The sequence below is a fragment of the Phyllobates terribilis genome, unplaced genomic scaffold (assembly GCF_046119375.1).
Source record: "Phyllobates terribilis strain yellow unplaced genomic scaffold, ASM4611937v1 Scaffold_11__3_contigs__length_659146591, whole genome shotgun sequence".
NCBI lineage: Eukaryota > Metazoa > Chordata > Amphibia > Anura > Dendrobatidae > Phyllobates > Phyllobates terribilis.
Window position 1 is genome coordinate 451,539,533 of NW_027362771.1, and position 20,721 is coordinate 451,560,253.

The 20,721-nt window shown below is 45.8% G+C and overlaps 1 protein-coding gene across 2 annotated transcripts in view; it reads right to left on the bottom strand.

The window, feature by feature from the left end:
• AGBL1 (AGBL carboxypeptidase 1) overlaps positions 1-20,721 on the bottom strand; it is a 1,577,225-nt gene that overhangs the window by 753,386 nt on the left and 803,118 nt on the right. For both annotated transcript variants that reach the window (XM_073653286.1, XM_073653285.1), the window contains exon 20: positions 2,982-3,113. In XM_073653286.1, coding sequence (XP_073509387.1) covers positions 2,982-3,113 — 132 coding nt within the window. The remainder of the gene's footprint in view (positions 1-2,981; positions 3,114-20,721) is intronic.

Consider the following 20,721-nt stretch of genomic DNA (forward strand, 5'->3'; position numbering starts at 1 on the left):
ACCAGAGCTGTGAGGGGAGAGGCACTGTAAGCAAGTTGGTGGGAAAAACGTCATCCTCCAACATTTGATTTGATGTTCCCGAACTGACCAGGGTATACAGTCAAGTCATTCCCTTCGGATTCTGGTGTCTTGGATTTAGTAGTCCTTTGTTGCTTTGGCGGCCTTCTCTTGGAGGTAGTGCTACTCGGAGGCTAGGAGAAAAAAAAGAGTAGGAGGATTTTTCGGCCATCCTCTGGGGCTTTGGAGACTGAGTGGTGGGACTGGTCAGTTTGGCAGAGTGATGTTAGGAAGATCCAGGCTGGATAAGAAAGCTGGTTGGTCTTCTGGAAAGCAGAACATAATTGATTGAGGTCCCTTGCAGACTGTTAAGGAGAAGGGGAAACCCCAGTGGAAGGTAATGTCTCTGTTTCTAAGAGTGTCCAGTAATGGTTTAAGTGCAGATCGTTGGGCCTGGTTATAGCAGGAGAAATCTGGCATAATTTGAATTGGCCAATTGTTGTAGGTAAGATTCTGCTTTTCCCATGCTGCTTGGAGGATAGATTCCTTGATGGAATAGAAGTGAATATGGCAGATTATATCCTGGAGACGGGGATCCTCTAGGTCCGTTGGATCGAAAGCTCTGTGCGGTATGTCGATTTCTATTGATGCTCCTGAGCCTCGTCCAAGGAGAATGTTGAAGATTGATAGTAGAACAGAATGAATGTCTGAGGTGCTGATTAATTCTGGCAGACCTCTAATACAGAGGCTGTTTCTCCTGTACCTATTCTCCAAGTCTTCTAAGTTCCGTTGCTTTGACTGGAGTTGCAGAGAGTGCATTTTCACCGTATTTTGTACAGTTTGCAATTTGGAGACATTAGACTCCTGTGACTCGGATAGTACAGACACTCTGGTGGTGCATGTAGAAAGATCAGACCTGAACTGAACAAATTCTTTTTTACATTTGGGTACTATTTGGTTGGCTAGGGCCGAGATGTATTTTTTGATAGGGATGGATTACAGGAGTAACATTAGGTCTGCTAGGAATGTTGGTCTGTTGTTGTCCAACTGAGAGGAAGTAAGGGGTAGAGTACCTCCAAAATGAAGCTGATTCTGCAGGGCAGGGTGAAATTGCAATACAGGCTGTGCCAATGGTAACCCCTCAAATGAAGATATAATATAGACTGGCTGCAAAGGAGCTGAAGGGACATTAATGTGGTCAATTCAGCAGGTTTCTGGGAACATTGTGGATGATGTGGAGGGAAGTGGGGGGTGAGTCATTCCAAGAAGAGCTTGTGGACCCTCTTGCTGGAGAGTGGTGCTGGGGACCAAGGTGAGGAGCAAGCCAAGTGAAGTCCTCCTATTTCGTAGAATGGGATGAGCTAGATGGATTAACTCCCCTGATAAGAGATATTTGGGACTGTGCAGTAGGTGGCCTTGTTGGAAGACTGGAGTGTGGGGACAGTCCCAGGTCAGAGGAGTGAGACCCAGTAGTGTGTTTGATGCTAACTAGTAACAGTGACATTTTATTGCATGTGGCCCTTGAAGAGGAGAACTGCAAGGGTGGGGGGGTCTCCTACCTTTATGGGAAATGTGGCTTCTCTATATAAAGTGTCAAGAGTAGGTAGATGCGTGTGTTCAGCATCACACACATGGCTGATAATCCTGAGCCACTCTGTTCATGTGGGGGTCGCCATCTGGAGATGTAGGGGTATCACTCCCCACTGGCGTCATTGCGGAGGGTAGAGAGTCTCTACCACGTGCCTGTTTTTGCTTACTCTTAGCAGGGGGACCTTTCCGGGCTGTCTCCCCCCTCTCCTTAGGTGTAATGGGATCGGAGCCGAAGTCGGGCAGGGAGTGGTGGACATCTTGCGGTGGTGCGGGGAGCCTCTTTGACAGAATCAACACTGATCTCTGAGGGTTCTGTCCCCATGCAGGATCAAGTGGGACTCTTTAGCTTATTGCCTACTAAGATATTCCCTCTGGTGTGATGTTCTGACTTTTAGTGTCGCAAGAGAGACGCTGGTTAAGGAGCAGAGGCCATCTTGTAATAGTGCGGATCCCTCTAATGATGTGGCCGTGAAGGGAGACTGAGGCCCCTTTCACTAATGGGAGCTGGGTGGGGTTCCCTGTCCTGATGTATGAGTGGGGATCCCTCTGGTGCTCTGTATCGCTGGAACAGGAGTGACAAGGATGGCTTGATCCAGTGATGTCTGGGGAGAGCATCCACGGTCCTGCAGCTGAGGGCGCATAATAAATGCCTCAATATCCCAGTGAGGGGAAGGAGCTCTTGATATAGATAGAGTTCTGATTTTTTTGGCAGTGTTTTTCCCCATATTAGGTGAACGATGCCGATGATTATGTAGAGAAAGGATAAGGTGCTAAAAGACACGTGTCCTTACACAGTCATGGCTAGCCACAATCTCCAAAAAATCTTTGTTTTATCAGCTGCCAGGTCTACCAGTTCTCTGACTGCAAAATGCAGTATAACCCCAACCACATCACTGATTGGCAGCTTTCTGTATATATAGTGCATAGGCAGAAAGCTGCCAATTAGTGGTGGCATGGTTATATCGAAGTCATGAAAATGGAGGATTACCAGCAGCAGGTTTACTAGTCCTCTAGGGATAATTCCCTGTTGATAGAACCGTGACTTTATCAAAACTACTGCTAGCAACTCAGTAAGTGACACATTGCCGGAGTCAGGGTCTATACATTATTTTGCTCTCAGATTAGGTGGCAAAAAACGTGTGACAGATTCCCTTTAACAAAGCAAAATTCCTGATAAATAAGTACAATTAGAAGGAAATATAGAATGGTGTATTGCAGACATTCTAATATTTCAAAGAAAACAAATCTGCTGTTGAAAAATGAAAATTCTACAGTATATGTTAATTATATAGTAAAAATGTTGTCCTGTGGTATACACTCTTTAAACTACCGGCCATTGTGTTTCTGAGCACAAATACAACGCTCAAGTAATTACGGTACTTAAGTATACATACCCTGTATCCAACATCCTCCAAAAGGACAGATGAATCCACTACACATCCAGCTTGCCACAAGGTCTCCTTTATGCTGCATCCATAGAAAAACACATTCTTTCTTTGCGAATGGCCATGATAATCACAGAAAACCTGCAGACGAAGATAACATTTAAATACTAAACGCACCAGCTTTTATGTGCTTCCCTCATGTTTATCATGCTTTTTTTATTGAAAACAATAGCGCAATGGAATATTTCAGTTTTTCTTTCCTTTTGAGCAATTCATTTTTTACTCTTTTATTCAATTATAGGCTGCCTGTTTTCATGCCCTCCAGCCATCGATTAATACGCTGTCGCTAAAGGGTAAAGGGTTCCTTTGCTGAAGGTAAGAGCTGCAGGGGTGACCTGATAGGCAAGTGATCTACCTTTTCATTAAAAATATCACAAACTAACAAACTATGTATAGTACATAACAGATAGAGTCATTAAAGAAGACCCATGAAGTGAATGGCGATATCTACTAGATTAATATCTCAATTAGATTCTGTGCATAAGTGCAGGTTCTCCAAGTGCTGTAACCATTTTGATTAATTTATTCAGAAAAAAAAATCTGACATGAATAAAAAGAAAGAAGTAATTATCTAGAGAAAGCTGAATACAAGTCAGTCTGTTCCATGTTCTGGCTGGTAATTCTCTATAAACACAGTAAGGGGAGGTGTTTGGTTTCTTAAAAATGATAATCCAAAATAATGAAAAAACAAATGTAATTTTAACATTTAACATTAGACCTCAGTTCACATTGCTTGGTTTTTTGTCTTGTTTGCATTCTGTGCAAATTAAGGGTGTGGCATCCCCTTTGTTGAGCTGGTTAGTATATATGTAGCTTACCACGGGCCTAGGTGGTCTGATGTTGGGACCCGGTTCAATTTGTCTACCCTTTTATATGCATTACTTCAACTTTGATATACAGTTACATGAAAAAGTTTGGGCACCCCTATTAATCTTAAGCTTAATGTTTTATAAAAATTGGTGTTTTTGCAACAGCTATTTCAGTTTGATATATGTAATAACTGTTGGACACAGCAATGTTTCTGCCGTGAAATGAGGTTTATTGTACTAACAGAAAATGTGCAATCTGTATTCAAACTAAATTTGACAGGTGCATAAGTATGGGCACCCTTATCATTTTCTTGTTTTAAATACTCCTACCTACTTTTTACTGACTTACTAAAGCACTTTTTTTGGTTTTGTAACCTCATTGAGCTTTGAACTTCATAGCCTGGTGTATGCAATCATGAGAAAAGCTACTTAAAGTGGCCACTTGCAAGTTGTTCTCCTGATTGAATCTCCTCTGAAGAGTGGCATCATGGGCTCCTCAAAACAACTGTCAAATGATCTGAAAACAAAGATTATTCAACATAGTTGTTCAGGGGAAGGATACAAAAAGCTGTCTCAGAGATTTAACCTGTCAGTTTCCACTGTGAGGAACATAGTAAGGAAATGGAAGAACACAGGGACAGTTCTTGTTAAAGCCAGAAGTGGCAGGCCAAGAAAAACATCAGAAAGGCAGAGAAGAAGAATGGTGAGATCAGTCAAGGACAATCCTCAGACCACCTCCAGAGAACTGCAGCATCAACTTGCTGCAGATGGTGTCACTGTGCATCGGCCAACTATACAACGCACTTTGCACAAGGAGAAGCTGTATGGGAGAGTGATGCGAAAGAAGCCGTTTCTGCAAGCACGCCACACACAGAGTCGGCTGAGGTATGCAAAAGCACATTTGGAGAAGCCAATTTCTTTTTGGAAGAAGGTCCTGTGGACTGATGAAACCAAGATTGAGTTGTTTGGTCATACAAAAAGGCGCTATGCATGGCGGCAAAAAAACACAGCATTCCAAGAAAAACACTTGCTACCCACAGTAAAATTTGGTGGAGGTTCGATCATGCTTTGGGGCTGTGTGGCCAATGCCGGCACCCGGAATCTTGTTAAAGTTGAGGGATGCATGGATTCCACTCAGTATCAGCAGATTCGTGACAATAATGTTCAAGAATCAGTGACAAAGTTGAAGTTACGCAGGGGATGGATCTTTCAGCAAGACAATGATCCAAAACACCGTTCCAAATCTACTCAGGCATTCATGCAGAGGAACAATTACAATGTTCTGGAATGGCCATCCCAGTCCCCAGACCTGAATATCATTGAACATCTGTAGGATCATTTGAAGAGGGCTGTCCATGCTTGGCAACCATCAAACTTAACTGAACTGGAATTGTTTTGTAAAGAGGAATGGTCAAAAATACCTTCATCCAGGATCCAGGAAATCATTAAAAGCTACAGGAAGCGACTAGAGGCTGTTATTTTTGCAAAAGGAGTATCTACTAAATATTAATGTCACTTTTCTGGTGAGGTGCCCATACTTATGCACCTGTCAAATTTTGTTTGAATGCAGATTGCACATTTTCTGTTAGTACAATAAACCTCATTTCAAGGCAGAAACATTACTGTGTCCAACAGTTATTACATATATCAAACTGAAATAGCTGTTGCAAAGACACCAATTTTTATAAAACATTAAGCTTAACATTAATAGGGGTGCCCAAACTTTTTCATATAACTGTACAGTAAGGTTTTTAATATAGACAGTGTAGGTACCGTCCCAATTTAGGGTCACCTTGTCGCTGGTGGGACGGCTTGTATACTTTTTTTGATCAAAAATAGTTCACTAAGTACCCTATAAGTCATATGCAACTTTGCTTTACATTTATAAATAATGATGGTAGGGTATGAGATATATTTTTTGTCTTTTGTAGGTTTTTCTTCTTTTTGCTAGTGTGAAAATGCTCCTATTTCTTGCATGTGTACCATCTTAGACCTCAGTTCCCATTGCTTGGTTTTTTGTCGTTTGCATTCTGTGCAAATTAAGGGTGTGGCATCCCCTTTGTTGAGCTGATTAGTACCTCAGTTCACATTGCTTGTTTTTTTTTTTGTTTTTTTTAACATTAGGTATGTTGTATGAATAATACTTCCATGTAATTATCTTTGTAAAGGGTATATCCCATGCACCACTCCGTAACAAACTGGGTTGTGAAAACTGCATGCAATCCAAGAGTCCTAGGCACTGGGTAATCTTTTTCCAAAAAAGTTTTATAGTCACCATTGTACACACAGGAAAAATAGTGACTTTTGGCCATGCAGGGCCTTTATCAAGCCAAGAAAGAAGTGCATAATCAAATAACAAAGAACAGGAATATTTATATTTATAGCAAATCAGTTGTAGACCACTCCCATTAATTTCTCGTATTGGTCCAAACGTTACGACTCTGGTCGTAAAATGATATGTAAATATGATATCATGATCCACAGCACTATGATTGGTTTGACAGAGCGAGACTAGAGATGAGCGAATGTTTCATTATTCAGTTCGGATCACGATCACCGAATTTGCAATATTCGCCGATTTACTTGTCGAATGTTCTTCGAACGTTACCGAACGCCATAGAATTCAATGAGGGCACAAAAAACGCATACGCAACACCTTAAAACCATCCCAAAAGCTGCCAAAACACATCAAATTAGGGGTAGACACCTGGAAAGTGCCATCAATTGACCCAGAGTACAAGTACTATAATTATTATTACTATTACAGGGACATTTATTCCGTGGCGGGTTACATGTCAAAAGGGGTCACCAACTGGTACAAGAAGAGAGAAGACCCTGCCCACCAGGGAGCACAAACAATCTACAAGGGATGGGTGAGGATACAGTAGGTCAGGGTACAGCTAGTCATGCAGCGGTATGCTGATTGTACGCTTGTCACAAGAAGTGGATCTTCAGCTTTCTTTTCAAGGTTTACACAGTAGGCGAGAGTCTCATGTGTTTGGGTACAGCAATACACAGTAGCGGAGATGCACGGGAAAAATCTTGTATTCAATCATGAAAAGAAGAGATAAGAGGGAGGTAGAAAAGGAGATCTTGGAAGGATGGGAAGTTGCGTGCAGGTAACTAGAACAGGGAGACTAGGTCACACATGTATGAAGGAGACAGGTTTTCGATGGCTTGGTATGCCAAAGTTAAGCTTTTCAACTGGAGTCTCTGAGCAACAGGGAGCCAGCGCAGGGATTGAAAGAGGGAAGAAGCCTGGGAATAGCAGGGTGGCAGGAGGATTAATTGGCCAGCACAGTTTAGGATAGATTGGAGGGGTGCGAGAGTTTTAGAAGGGACGCCACAGAGCAGGAGCTTGTAATAGTCGAGGCGGGAGATGATGAGTGTGTGCACTGGTGTTTTTCTACATTCATGGTTGAGGAATGTGCGGATCCCCGAGGTACTTTGGAGTTGGAGTCAGCAGCAAGTTGAAAGGACTTGGATCTGACGTTTGAAGGACAGATCAGAGTCAAGCTTGCGGGACTGGGGAGAGTGGGCAGCCATTCACTTTGATAGATAGGTCAGTTGGGGGGTGGGTGAATGAGATGGTGGAAAGATTATGCATTCTGTTTTATCCATGTTAATTTTTACAAATCTAGCAAAGAAGAAAGATGAAATATAGGACACACATTGTGGGATTCTGGTTAGTAAGGAGGTGATATCAGGTTCAGAGAGGTAGATCTGTGGGTCATCAGCATAGAGGTGATACAGAAAGTTGTAAGACCATGAGCTGTCCCAGGCCGAAGGTGTAGATGGAGAAGAGTCTAGGTCCTACAACTGAACCTTAGAGGACATGGACACATAGGGGGTGAGATGAGGAGGTGGTGTGTGAGTGGGAGACACTGAATGTACTGTCGGTTAGGTATGAAAAGATCCAAGACAGGGCCAAGTCTGTGATGCCGAGAGATGAGAGTCTGTAGTAAGAGGATATGGTCTACTGTGTTGAAGGCAGATGACAAGTCTAGGAGGAGGAAGACAGAGTAGTCTGGCTTGGATTTGGCAGTTAGTAGGTCGTTCGTGACTTTAGTCAGGGCAGTTTCAGTGGAATAGTGAGGTCAGAAGCCTGATTGTAAGCGGTCAAAGAGGGAGCAGGAGGAGAGGTGGGAGGACAGTTCAAAATAGGCATGTTGATCCAGTAGTTTGACACGTATGATAAGAGAGATGAGAAGTAAGTTTGTTTTGCTGCAGTGAGCAATTGTGCAGCATTTTGAAAAATTCTGTTACTGGACTGCACTCCATTTCTTTGGCAGTCGCACAGCGGTACACCTTGTAGATGAGCGGCAGGAAGAACATGTGCTCCAGTAGACAAGAGCTGCATCAAGTGCCCTCTGCTGCTCTTCCTCTACATTATCATCACACACAGTACAGTCCTCAGAGGTGGCACCCCAATTACCCTTGTTTTCACCCACATCACAACTCTCCAACCAGCCAACTGACAGTGGAGAAGCACAGATGGGCGAGTCTGCAGAGCTGTTCACACATTCTATTCCGGGGCATCAGAGGTCTGATCCAAAGCTTGACAGACTCAACAGGGGGAAAGCATGTGTAGCGATGGCCAAAAAATTTTTCCGTTGATCCGGGCCTGGACGAAGTAGGGTCTGAGAAGAATCCAAACCCTTGTTTTAAACCCTGGGGGTGGGCATGGATGGGTTTGAGAAAGAAATAAATACACACCAGAACATGAAGAACTAAACTAATATACAACAGGGGTTGGAGAACTAAACTACTAAACAGCTAAGGTTGGAGAATGAAACAAATACACACCCGAACATGGGGAACTAAACTAATAGAAAATAGGGGTTGGAGAACTAAACTAATAAGACAACAGGGGTTGGAGAACTAAACCACTACACACCAGGGGATGGAAAACTAAACCACTAGACACCAAGGTGTCACTACACAGCAATTGGTGGAATCCCCAAGGCTTGCAGGACAAACGTCTGTATCTAACACTTCCTCCAGTGATTCTGCATCCTCTACCTCCTCTAGGGCCTCCACCTGCACCCTCAACCTTTGTCTTACTGAGACACACATTCCAACAGAGAATCCCCCCATCTCCGTACTGCGCAGCCAGGTCTCACCGCATCAGGAAGTGTTAAAATTAATATGCCTTGGAGATTGCAGTCATACAGCAGAAGAGTGGTGGATAGCTCTCCAGGCCGAGTTTGAGCAATGGCTGTCTCCACTGAATCTGGAGCAAGAGAAGGCTGTGTGCGATTTCAGTGCAAACCCAGTGGTGGCTCTACGTCGGGTCAACCTCAGACACGTGTCTTGCATGGCTCACATCCTCAACCTGATGGTACAGCAATTTCTAAGCCACTATCCCGGCAACAGAAAACACGGTCTCTGTGTGTTCACTTAAAACTATAAAAATGAGGAGGATCTTTAGTGTAAAAGCCAGACTACTAGACAACGAGCAAATGCCTTCATGATGATAGAAGCCACCATCTCCTTAGCTTGCTGGTACTTTTCTGTGGGAATGAGCTTGTCTCCAACCAGCCAGGCATATCCAGTGAATGGCACACCATGGTTTGGTATTAATACCCAGTACCAAAAGCAAAGCCATCCACAATTTCTGTACCTAAGGAATTTTATTTAGTAGACTGGCTGAGCAAACATTAGTTTCTCACAAAGGAGCTGAAGACACTGAGTGGCAGTAGGTGCAAGTTTCTCCATCATGACCTGTTTGTTATTGTGTTATTGTTAGATATCAGAGGGAGAACATAACTGGCCTTTGCCAAGGTGCTATATCGCTTCTTAAGTCTAATAGACCCTGCACTTGTGGCCTTACATTCTACAGGAAGGTGGGAAAGGAGACAGTAGGTCATGGAGTTGCATTACCTCCGGTGGTGTTGAGGTAAGGTGGCAGCGAGACAATCGCAGGGTTTAGGCTGTCTTGAAGAGATGGGTTTTCAGGTTGTGTCTGAAGGATCCGAATGTGGTGGCTAATCAGACTTGTTGAGGCACAGAATTCCAGATGGAGGATATTTGGTAGAAGTATTCTAGGTGATTGGGTGAGGAACAAATAAGAGTGGAAAGAAGGAGGTCTTGGGAGGACAAGAGATAACGGAAGGGAATATATCGGGAGATTAGTTCAGAGATATATGGAGAAGAAAGGTTAGGGATGGCTTTGTACGTCAGTGTTAGTAGTTTGAATTGGATACGCTGGGCAAATGAGAGCAAGTGAAGGGATCTTACAGATTGCAATCTTATGGATTGCTGGAACCTGTCCGCAGTAATGCAGCCATAGAGTGTTCGGGAATCAGGGATGCTTCTCGGCATGGTTGGACTGGGCTCTGGCTTCTCCTTCAGGAGAGTTCATCGTGCAAACCTTGCAGGTTGTGATGATGATGAGGCCATCCAACTCCTTAGTTTTCAATTACTTGGAATGCAAGCACAAGTATGCAGCCAGCCAGCCACCCACCCACCCACAGGCCGCAATACTAAACTGCCATTTCTGGACAGCTGCTTGCACTTGAAATGTTGCTTTTTGGGCTCGTGGAGGTTGTAGCTTTTCACAACCTCATGGTGGCGGCGGCCAGGTCTCCATATTTGGTCCCCAGCCGCCACCATTTCTCCAGATGTCGTCCCTGCCTCCAACAAGCACAGGTCCCAGAATATTACCCATGCCCTTCCCAGTGCACTTAGTGGGAAGGACTGCCTAACCACAAACACGTGGACAAGTGAACGTGGCTAGGGATGGTACATCTCACTGGAGCCAGGCCACAGCAAAAAAAGCAGCCATAGAGTGTCCAGGAACCTTCCCACACACTTTTCTTAGCCAGGGTTGCTTCTCGGCAGGGTTGGATGGGCCCACCAGAGAACCGGAGAATCCTCCGGTGGGTCCTGGCTTCTCCTTCAGGAGAGTTCATAGTGCAATCCTTGCAGCTGCTCTGGGGCTCTTTAGTGGGGGGAGATAGGTGGTTCCTCACAATGAAATCCTCTGGTGAGCTCAATGTACTTCAGTCTGACACTGCTTCTCGGTGAGAGTTGTGTTTCGCCACAGCCATATTCTTTAGCTCGGTGAAAGAACTGGCATAGAGGGAAACCGTAACTGCTAAGGCTGTCATTTCTCCAAGGAAGTCCTCTAATACAGCTTATTGCATAAGCAATGGCAGCCCGTCCAACATCAGCTCACATTTCTCGGTGGTGCTTAGTCACAAACAAAGATCTTTCTTTACGTCTTGAATTTAATCACTAGAGAGTTGGACAATGGACTGATCTGCAATGAGTTTAGAGAAATAATGTGCATAAGCAAAGCCATGGTTTAGGCCACTGAAGGTCATTAAGCGAAACTCGTACAGCTTTCCCACAGACTGAAAGAGGCTTCCCTGTCCTCCCCAAGAGGATGACAGTCCATGTTCTCCTCCTCATCCTCCTCCTCATTATCACCCAATCCACACTGAGATGAGATGAGGCAGGGCTGCATAGTTCCTTGCTACGCCTGCAATGCCTCCTCTTTAACTGTGAGCACCAAGCGTTTCAGTAGACAAAGAAGCGGGATGGTGATCCTAATTATGGCGTCATCGCCGCTCACCATCTTGGTGGAGTCCTCAAAGTTTTTGAGGATGCCACACATGTCAGACATTGCCACTCATCAGTTCTTATGTGCGGAGGCTGACCTGAATGCCAATGGGCGTGTTGAAGCTGCTAATCAACAACTGCCTTCTGCTGCTCGCAAATCCTTCCCAACATCTGCAACGTTGATTTCCAACGTGTACTGACATCGCACAACAGTCGGTGAGCTGAAAGATGCATATGCTGCTGAAGCACTGCCAGGCTGGCGGAAGCTATAGCTGACTTTCTGAAATGGGCACGCACGCGTTGTACTTTCACAAGCAGCTCTGGCAATTCTGGGTAAGTTTTGAGAAATCACTGAACCACTAAGTTGAGCACATTTAGTGCTCTCTCATTACTAATGTGTATCCCTGTATGGAGAACAATATCAGCAGCGAAAAATTAAAAGATGAAATATAGCCTGCTTTATATACCACGGTACTAAGAAAACCAGTTTCGATTATATCTTGTGCACCCCTGTGACAAAAATATCTGCACCAAAGAATTAATTTCACAACAGTAGAACTAGTTTAATGGTGACCAACAACTCTTCCACTACAGCAAACCCAATAGATGGAGAGACCCAATCAGAATTCTCCACATTTCAAAAAATTAGGGTTTAAACCAGTGTTTCCCAAACCCCATCCTCATGGCCCCCCACAGGTCATGTTTTCATGATCTCCTTAGCATTGCACAGGTGAGAGAATTCTGATGCCTTGATGATACTTCAATCACCTGTGTAATACTAAGGAGATCCTGAAAACATGACCTGTGGGGGGCCGTGAGGATGGGGTTTGGGAAACACTGGTCTAAACTCACCAAAGTGGCATCAATTTCACCAGAGTAGAAGTAGTTTAATGGAGACAGAAACCTCTTCCACTACAAGCAACCCAATAAATGGAGACACAATCAGGATTCCCCACATTTCCAAAAATTAGTGGCAGACACCAGCAAAGTGGCATAAATTTCAGTACAGTAGAAATTGTAGAATTAGGAACGACGCGTCTTTTCCTAAAGCCAACCCAGTAGATGGAGACTCAATCAGAAGTATTTACATTTCCCTAAATTAGGGCCTAGCCCCACCAAAGTGGCATCAATTTCACCAGAGTAGAAATAGTTTAATTGAGACAAAAACCTCTTCCACTACAGTCAACCCAATAGATGGAGACCCAATCAGGATTCCCCACATTTGCAAAAATTAGTGCCAGACACTAGCAAAGTGGCATCAATTTCAGTACAGTAGAAATTGTAGAATTAGGAATGACACGTCTTCCCCTAAAGCAAACCCAGTAGATGGAGACTCAATCAGAAGTGTTTACATTTCCCTAAATTAGGGCCTAGCACCACCAAAGTGGCATCAATTTCAAAAGAGTAGAAGTAGTTTAATGGAGACAGAAACCTCTTCCACTAAAGCCAAACCCAATAGATGCAGACCCAATCAGGATTCTCCACATTTCCAAAAATTAGTGGCAGACACCTGCAAAGTGGCATCAATTTCACTAGAGTTTAAGTAGTATAATGGGGACCGACACCGCTTCTACTACAGCCAACCCAGCAGATAGAGACACAAGCAAAACTGTTCACATTTAAAAAAAATTTGGGCCTAAGACCACCATTTCTGTGGCCTACAGATTGGATATGGTGGAGTTCAACCTCTTAGCTTTGTCATGTGTAGGAGTAAACAATATTTTATGTGCCGACAAATGCGGGACCGAGGGGCTGGCTACAGTGCTGAGAGAGGGCGGAGTACGGTGAAACGGACAAACTGCTAGACCCTGAGTGAGGTGCAGACGGAGTTGTTACGGTGGATTGAGCAACATGTGGTGTGCTCAGTGAAACAAACACAGCAGGAATGTCAGCTTGTGTTACAGCTGAAGGGCTCTCACTCAGCCTGACTGGAGTGAGTATACAACCATAGGTTCTTCAGTCGGAGACCTGTGTGGCAATACTTGCCACGGTAACAGATGAGGAGGAAGAAGCAGCAGATGTGTTTGATGGGGCAGCAGATGGTTGTTTATTGACAACCAATTTTGAGTTACCGTATTTTTCGGACTATAAGACAAACCGGACCATAAGACGCACCCCAAATTCTGGGGTGGAATATAGAATAAAATATTTTTAGAATAAGGGGGTCCATCTTATAGTCTTAATAGGTACAGTATTTTACCTGTGAGGCGGTGGAGCGAGGGTCACAGGAGGCAGGGTCCTTCAGGAATCCGGTGCTCCAGCAGCGAGGAGTTGCAGTGGAGCAGGATTGCAGGGGCCTCCATTCCCTCCCTCAGGGACCAGGCGGCTGTAGCAGAAGAGATGACTGGGGCGTGTTGCCTGGCTGGGGGCCTGGCTGAGGCCCAGTGCCTGGCTGAGGCCCAGTGCCTAGTTGGGGGCTGGAGGCCTGGCTGAGGGCCTGGGGGCCTGGCTGAGGGCCTGGCTGAGGGCCAGTGCCTGACTGAGGGCTGGGGGACTGGCTGAGGCCCAGTGCCTGGCTGGGGGCCTGTGCCTGGCTGGGGTCCGGGGCCGATGTTTGGCGACTGGGGCTTGCCTGGGGGCCGGGACTGGTGTCTGGCTGCGTGCCGCTGAGGCCTGCCCAGGGCCCGGGACCGGCTCCGGTATCTGGATGCGGGCCAGTGTCAGGCTGCGGGCCGAGGCCGGTGAGCGGAGCAGGTTTCTGGTGTGCGCGGCCATCTTCCTGAAGCTGTGATCTACAGGAAAATAGCAACCCGAGCTACAAGTCTGTGCATGCGCCATCTCGGGCGGCCATTCTCCTCTTGATCAGAGCTTCAGGAAGATGGCCGCACACACCGGAAACCCGCACCGGCCCCCAGCCAGACACTCACAGCATCTCACCTCCTTGTTCTTTGCTGCCACCGCCGCCACCCCTGCCAGGTTCTTGAAGGTGGGAGGCCCTGCGATCCTGCTCCTCCACAACCGCAGGTACACAACGTTTGGACCATAAGACGCATCCCCCATTTTCCTCCCAAATTTGGGGGGAAAAAGTGGTTCTTATGGTCCGAAAAACACAGTAATCATGCTTGTGTACCCTATTTGTGGAGAACAATATCTGCACCAAATAATTAATTTCACTACAGTATAACTATACAAATAGATGGAGACCAAAATCTCTTCCACTATGACAAACCCAGGAGATGGAGACCTAACCAGGAGTGCTCATATTTCCCTAAATTAGGGCGTAACACCAACAAAGTGGCATCAATTTAACTAAAGTAGAAGTAGTTTAATGGAGATAGAAAACTCTTCCACTACAGCCAATCCAATAGATGGAGAGATCCAATCAGGATTCTCCACAGTTCCAAAAAATAGGGCTTAAAACCAACAAAGTGGCATCAATTTCAGTGCTGTACAAATTGTAGAATTAGGAAGGACAACTGTTCCCCTATAGCAAACCAAGTAAATGGGGACCCTATCAGGATTTCCCACATTTCTAAAAATTAGTGGCAGACACCAGCAAAGTGGCATCAATTTCACCAGAGTAGGAGTAGTTTAATGGAGACAGAAACCTCTTCCACTACAGCCAAACCCAATAGATGGAGACCCAATCAGGATTCCCCACATTTCCAAAAGTTAGTGGAAGACACCAGCAAAGTGGCATCAATTTCACCAGAGTAGAAGTAGTTTAGTAGAAACAAAAACCTCTTCCACTACAGCTAAACCCAATATATGGAGACCCAATCAGGATTCCCCCCATTTCCAAAAATTAGTGGCAGACAACAGCAAAGTGGCATCAATTTCACCAGAGTAGAAGTAGTTTAATGGAGACAGAAACCTCTTCCACTACAGCCAAACCCAATAGATGGAGACCCAATCAGGATTCCCCACATTTCCAAAAATTAATGGCAGACACCAGCAAAGTGGCATCAATTTCACCCGAGTAGAAGTAGTTTAATGAAGACAGAATTCTCTTCCCCACAGTTAAACCCAATATATGGAGACCCAATCAGGATTCCCCACATTTCCAAAAATTAATGGCAGACACTAGAAAAGTGGCATCAATTTCACAAGAGTAGAAGTAGTTTAATGGAGACAGAAGCCTCTTCTACTACAATCAAACCTAATAGATGGAGACCCAATCAGGATTCCCTACATTTCAAAAAATTAGTGGCAGACACCAGCAAAGTAGCATCAACTTCACTACAGTAGAAACTGTAGAATTAGAAACGACATATCTTCAATAGTGATGGGCGAGCACTAAAATGCTCGGGTGCTCGATGCTCAGGTCGAGCAAATTGGAATGCTCGAGTGCTCGACCCGAGCAACGAGCCCAATGTAAGTTTATGGAAAACTCGAGCATTTTTAAGAAGGCATTCCCCGGCGGTCTGCAGAGGGCCTAAAATTGCCCAAATCGATGGAAACATTGCTTAAATGACATGGGAACATCATGGGGAAGACCCCTGGAAGCATTTCTGACTCCCAGGTCACTGCTGTCAACAACGTTGTCAGAGGTATTACGCCACTTTTACGGACTCACAATAAAACATACAAAAACAAAACCAAAATGGATTTTCCTGGGAAATATGTTAAGGGAAACCCTTTCCAGGGTAATGACTTGTCTATAAGGCAAAATAAATAACCAAAAACAAAAATATTCCTCCACACCTTGAGCTATGCTCACACTTAGCGTTTTTGATGCGTTTTTGCACTTATACATTCCTTTCAACCGTGACAAATGAATTCACCGGGAAATGTCATTTTAACATTTTACAACCTTATTTGGCCATGTGGTGTGTGAAACATCATCAGAAACATCCTGTTTCATTTATGAAGGAGGGACTCTGTAAGTCACAAAGCCTATTTTTATAGGGCCATCAGGCGGCCTTTACTATTCTTAAAGGGCCAGCAGTCGGCACTCACTATTCTCAGAGAGCCATCAGCCGGCTATGCTTTGTTGTTACCATTACTAAAGAGTGGGTCTCCTATACTGTTATTGCGTATGCAGTGAGTGGCAGGGCTGCCCAAAATTTGGACGCACCCCAATACCCCTTTGAAAATTTGGATGCACCCCAATACCCCTTTGAAGAGACTTAGAGGAGGGCCTCCTGAAAACAATGTGGGTCGCCCATGGTATTTGCCAATGCAGTGAATGCAAGGGTGGCCAAAAATTTGGAGGCACTCCAATGCCCATTGCTAGAGACGTGAAGGTCAGAGGGCCTCCAGCAACAATGTTCCCAATATTAAGAAGTGAGTCTCCCATAGTGTTGGCCTATGCAGTGAATGCAAGGGCTGCCAAAAATTGGGAGGCACTCCAATGCCCCTTGTTAGAGACGCAGAGGGCCTCCTGAAAACAATGCTCCCATTGTTAGAAAGTGGGTCTCCCATTGTGTTGGCCTATGCAGTGAATGCAAGGGCTGAAAAAAAATTGGGAGGCACTCCACTGCCCCTTGGAAGAGACGTAGAGGGCCTCATAAAAAAATGTTCACATTTGAAAGAAGCGGGTCTCCTATACTTGTATTGCCCATGAACTAAATGTATGGGCTGACAAACATTTACCCCTGAGGGTATACATGAACACACTGTATAAAAAATTTTTTTACAGGCATCATAAACACTCTTTAAAAAAAGTATGTGGGTGTTGCATCATGGGCCACGGTCACCCTGGTGACATAGTGGTAGAGGATGAGGATGAGGAGAAGGAGGGGGACAAGAGCAAATAGCCCAAATCAGGAAGAGTATACCCATGTGTGGGTGTGAAAAGGTGCATGGGAATACACCTCCCAAAAATAGACACTGGATTTGAGTTTATGTTACGCTGATATCATTGGGTGGTGTTGAGAAGTCTGGCCCAATCCAGCCCTTGTTCAATTTTATAAGAGTCAGCCTGTCAGCATTTTTAGTTGACAGGCAGATGCACTTATCAGTTATAATTCCACCAGCGGCACTAAAAACCCGCTCTGATAAAACGCTAGCCGCAGGGCAGGCCAGGACCTCAAAGGTGTAAAAGGCCAGTTCATTTTACACGTCCAGCTTGGATACCCAATAATTATCAGGCACAGAGGAATCACGGAGGACGTTGGTACGGTCGGCAAGGTACTCCCTCAGCATCTTCCCAAACTTTACACTCCTTGTGAGAGTACCCCGCGCCTCAGGGCCTGTGCGATGGGAGGGGCTGAGAAAACTCTCCCACAACTTTGACAGTGTTCCCCTGCCTCTGCAGGATTGGAGTTGTGTCTCTCTTGCCTGTAATCCTTGGTTGTCCAACGAACTGTTACCTCTGCCGCCAGCGTTTTCAGATGGAAATTTTTTTAATAGTTCCGCAACAAGGGCCCTCTGGTACTGCCCCATTTTTATAGACCTCTCCGCCTTGAGAATAAGAGATATAAAGTTCTCCTTGTAGCGTGGGTCTAGAAATGTCACTAACCAGTAATGACTGTCACCCAAAATTTAGAGAACACGAGGGTCACAGGAAAAGCAGCGTAACATAAACTCAGCCATGCGTGCCAGATTGCTAAAAGGCAAGACTTCCATGTCCTCACCCAAGAGGACGACTGACCATGCTCTCCTCCTCCTCCTCCTCTTCCTCCCTGTCCTCAGGCCATCCACGCTGAACAGACAGAATGACATTTGTGCAGGTAGTACCTTCTATATCGCTAGCTTATGTTCTTCCTCTTTCTCCTTCTCTTCCTCATTGTCACTCAATCCACGTTGCGATGAGATGAGGCTGGGCTGTGTGTGATCACCTTGTATGGTTCCTTGCTCCATCTCATCGTGCTTCGCCTGCAATGCATCCTCTTTGTGAGCAGAGAACGTTTCAGAAGACAAAGGAGCGAGATGTTGATGCTAATTATAGCGTCATCACCGCTCACCATCTTGGTGGAGTCCTCAAAGTTTTGGAGGATGGTACAGATGTCTGACATCCATATCCACTCCTGGGGTCTTATGTGTGGAGTCTGAACTGAATACCGATGGCCTTGTTGATGCTTGTAGTCAACAAGTGCCCTCTTCTGCTCACAAATCCTTCCCAACATCGGCAGTGTAGAGTTCCAACGCATGGGGACATCACACACCAGTTGGTGAGCCGGAAGCTGCAAACACTGCTGAAGCACGGCAAGGGCAGCGAAAGCTGAAGCTGATTTTCTAAAATGGGCACACAGGAGGCGTACTTTGACAAGCAGATCAGGAAGTTCCGGGTAGATTTTGAGAAACCGTTGAACCACGAGGTTAAGCACATGGGCCAGGCATGGTACATGTGTGAGCTCTCCTCACCTCAGAGCCGCCATCAGGTTCCAGCCATTGTCACACATGACCATGCCTGGCTGTAAATTCAGCGGTGTCAGCCACAGATCTGCCTGCTCTTTCAGAGCTGTTCAAAACTCTTCAGCATTCTGCGGTTTGTTACCTAAGCATATTAGCTTCAGCACAGCCTGTTACCGCTTGGCTGAGGCAGTGCTGCAGTGCTTCCAGCTTGTGACTGATGTGGTCATTTCATAGATGGAGGCTGAAGACGAGGAGGAGGCTGAGTAGGATGAGGTGCAGGAGCTGTAGACTGTGGGGGCAACCATGATTAACCTAGGGCCCACAATCCTAGGCATCGGGAGGATGTGTTCCGTCCCAAGGTCTGACTGGGTCCGGGCTTCCACTATGTTAACCCAGTGTGCCATCAGCGAGATGTACCGTCCCTGCCGACAAGCACCTGTCCATGTGTCCGTGGTTAGGTGGACTTTCCCTGTAACGGCATTGTTGAAGGCACGGCTAATATTGTGGGCTTGTATAATGCAAGGAAGGCACACGAGGAGAAATAGTGGTGGCTGGGGACCGAGTACCGAGGGACAGCCGCCGCCACCAGATTACGGAATGCTTCTGTCTCCATGAGCCTAAAAGGTAACATTTCTAGCGCAAGCAGTCGCGAAATGTGGGAATTTAGAAATGAGGCCTGTGGGGCGTTGGCTACGTATTTGCATTTGCGTTCCAAGGACTGGGCTATGGCCAACTGAACGCTGCGCTGGGACGTTGACATGCTTGCTGATGGTGCTAGTTGAGAGTGTGCAACAAGAGGTGCAGGGCAGGAGGTAGCTTAGCATGCACTATGGACAGGGGATTGGCTTGCACGCACAACACCGGAAGAAGCAGTGGTGTCACCCACAGACACTGTTCCTGGACCCTGGGGTTTGGCCCACTTATTCGGGAGCTTTGCTGCCATGTGCATGATCATGCTAGTGGTGGTCAGGCTGCTAGTTTTTCTCCCCCTGTTGATGCTGTCCTGGCAGGTGGTGCAAATGACCTTTTTGGGGTTATCGGCAGAGTCTTTGAAAACAACCAGACTTGGGAAAACGTAACAGTTGTACTGGCAACTTCCATCGTGTAGGTGTTACGGGGAACAATTGCCCGCCTTCTGTCTGCGGCCACCACACTGCTTCTTCCTGCCAGTTAGAGTGCTCTGCCTCCTTCCACCAGTGTGCTGCTGTCCTCGCTCTGCATGTCCTCCTGCCAGGTTGGGTCAGTTACTACATTATCCACCCCCTTTTCTTCCACTTTCACACCCTGGTCCTCCTCCTGACTTTCTGACAATTGTGTGCCATCATTGTCCACCTCTTGTGACACTTTCCCACCGTCGCCTTCGTATGACCGTGGCTGCTCAAATATTTGGGCATCGCTACATGCGATCTCCTCTTGCCCTGCTTCAAGTGGACCGGGCGAGAGACCCGATTCTATAAATGGAAAAGTGAACAGCTCTTCGGAGTGTCCAAGTGTGGGATCAGTTGTCTCCGGGCACTCAGCATGGTGGGAGGAAGGAGGATGAGGGTGAGGAATATGTGGTTCAGACTCACGGCTACTGAGACTTGACCGTGTGGAAGAAAGGGTGGTGGTGGTGGCTAAGTGACTGGAAGCATTATCTGATATCCAACCAATAACCTTTTCACACTGCTCTGTGTTCAGTAGTGGTGTTCTGCAATCCCCTATTAATTGGGACAGGAAGGTCGAGCGAGAAGATGTGGGTGTTTGTTGTGGCACAATTTCAGCTTGCCCACGGCCTTGGCCTCTGCATGCACCATCATCATCACTATCACGTCCTGTTCCCTGTCCCTTGAAACGCGCCTTGCCCATTTTAAATGGAGGACAATATCTTCCACGCTCACTATAAATGGCTGAATTTGGAACGAATTTATTTGTGATCCGTATGACAGACAAACCACAGTTTTAAATATCTGGCCTGTAGGTAATTATTTTTAACAGCGCCAACCTCGTGTTAATAAGTTTGCTGACACACTGCAACAAAATTTCAATGGAGGCAAGAAATGGCAACATTTTCAGCGCAATTACATGTGATCCGT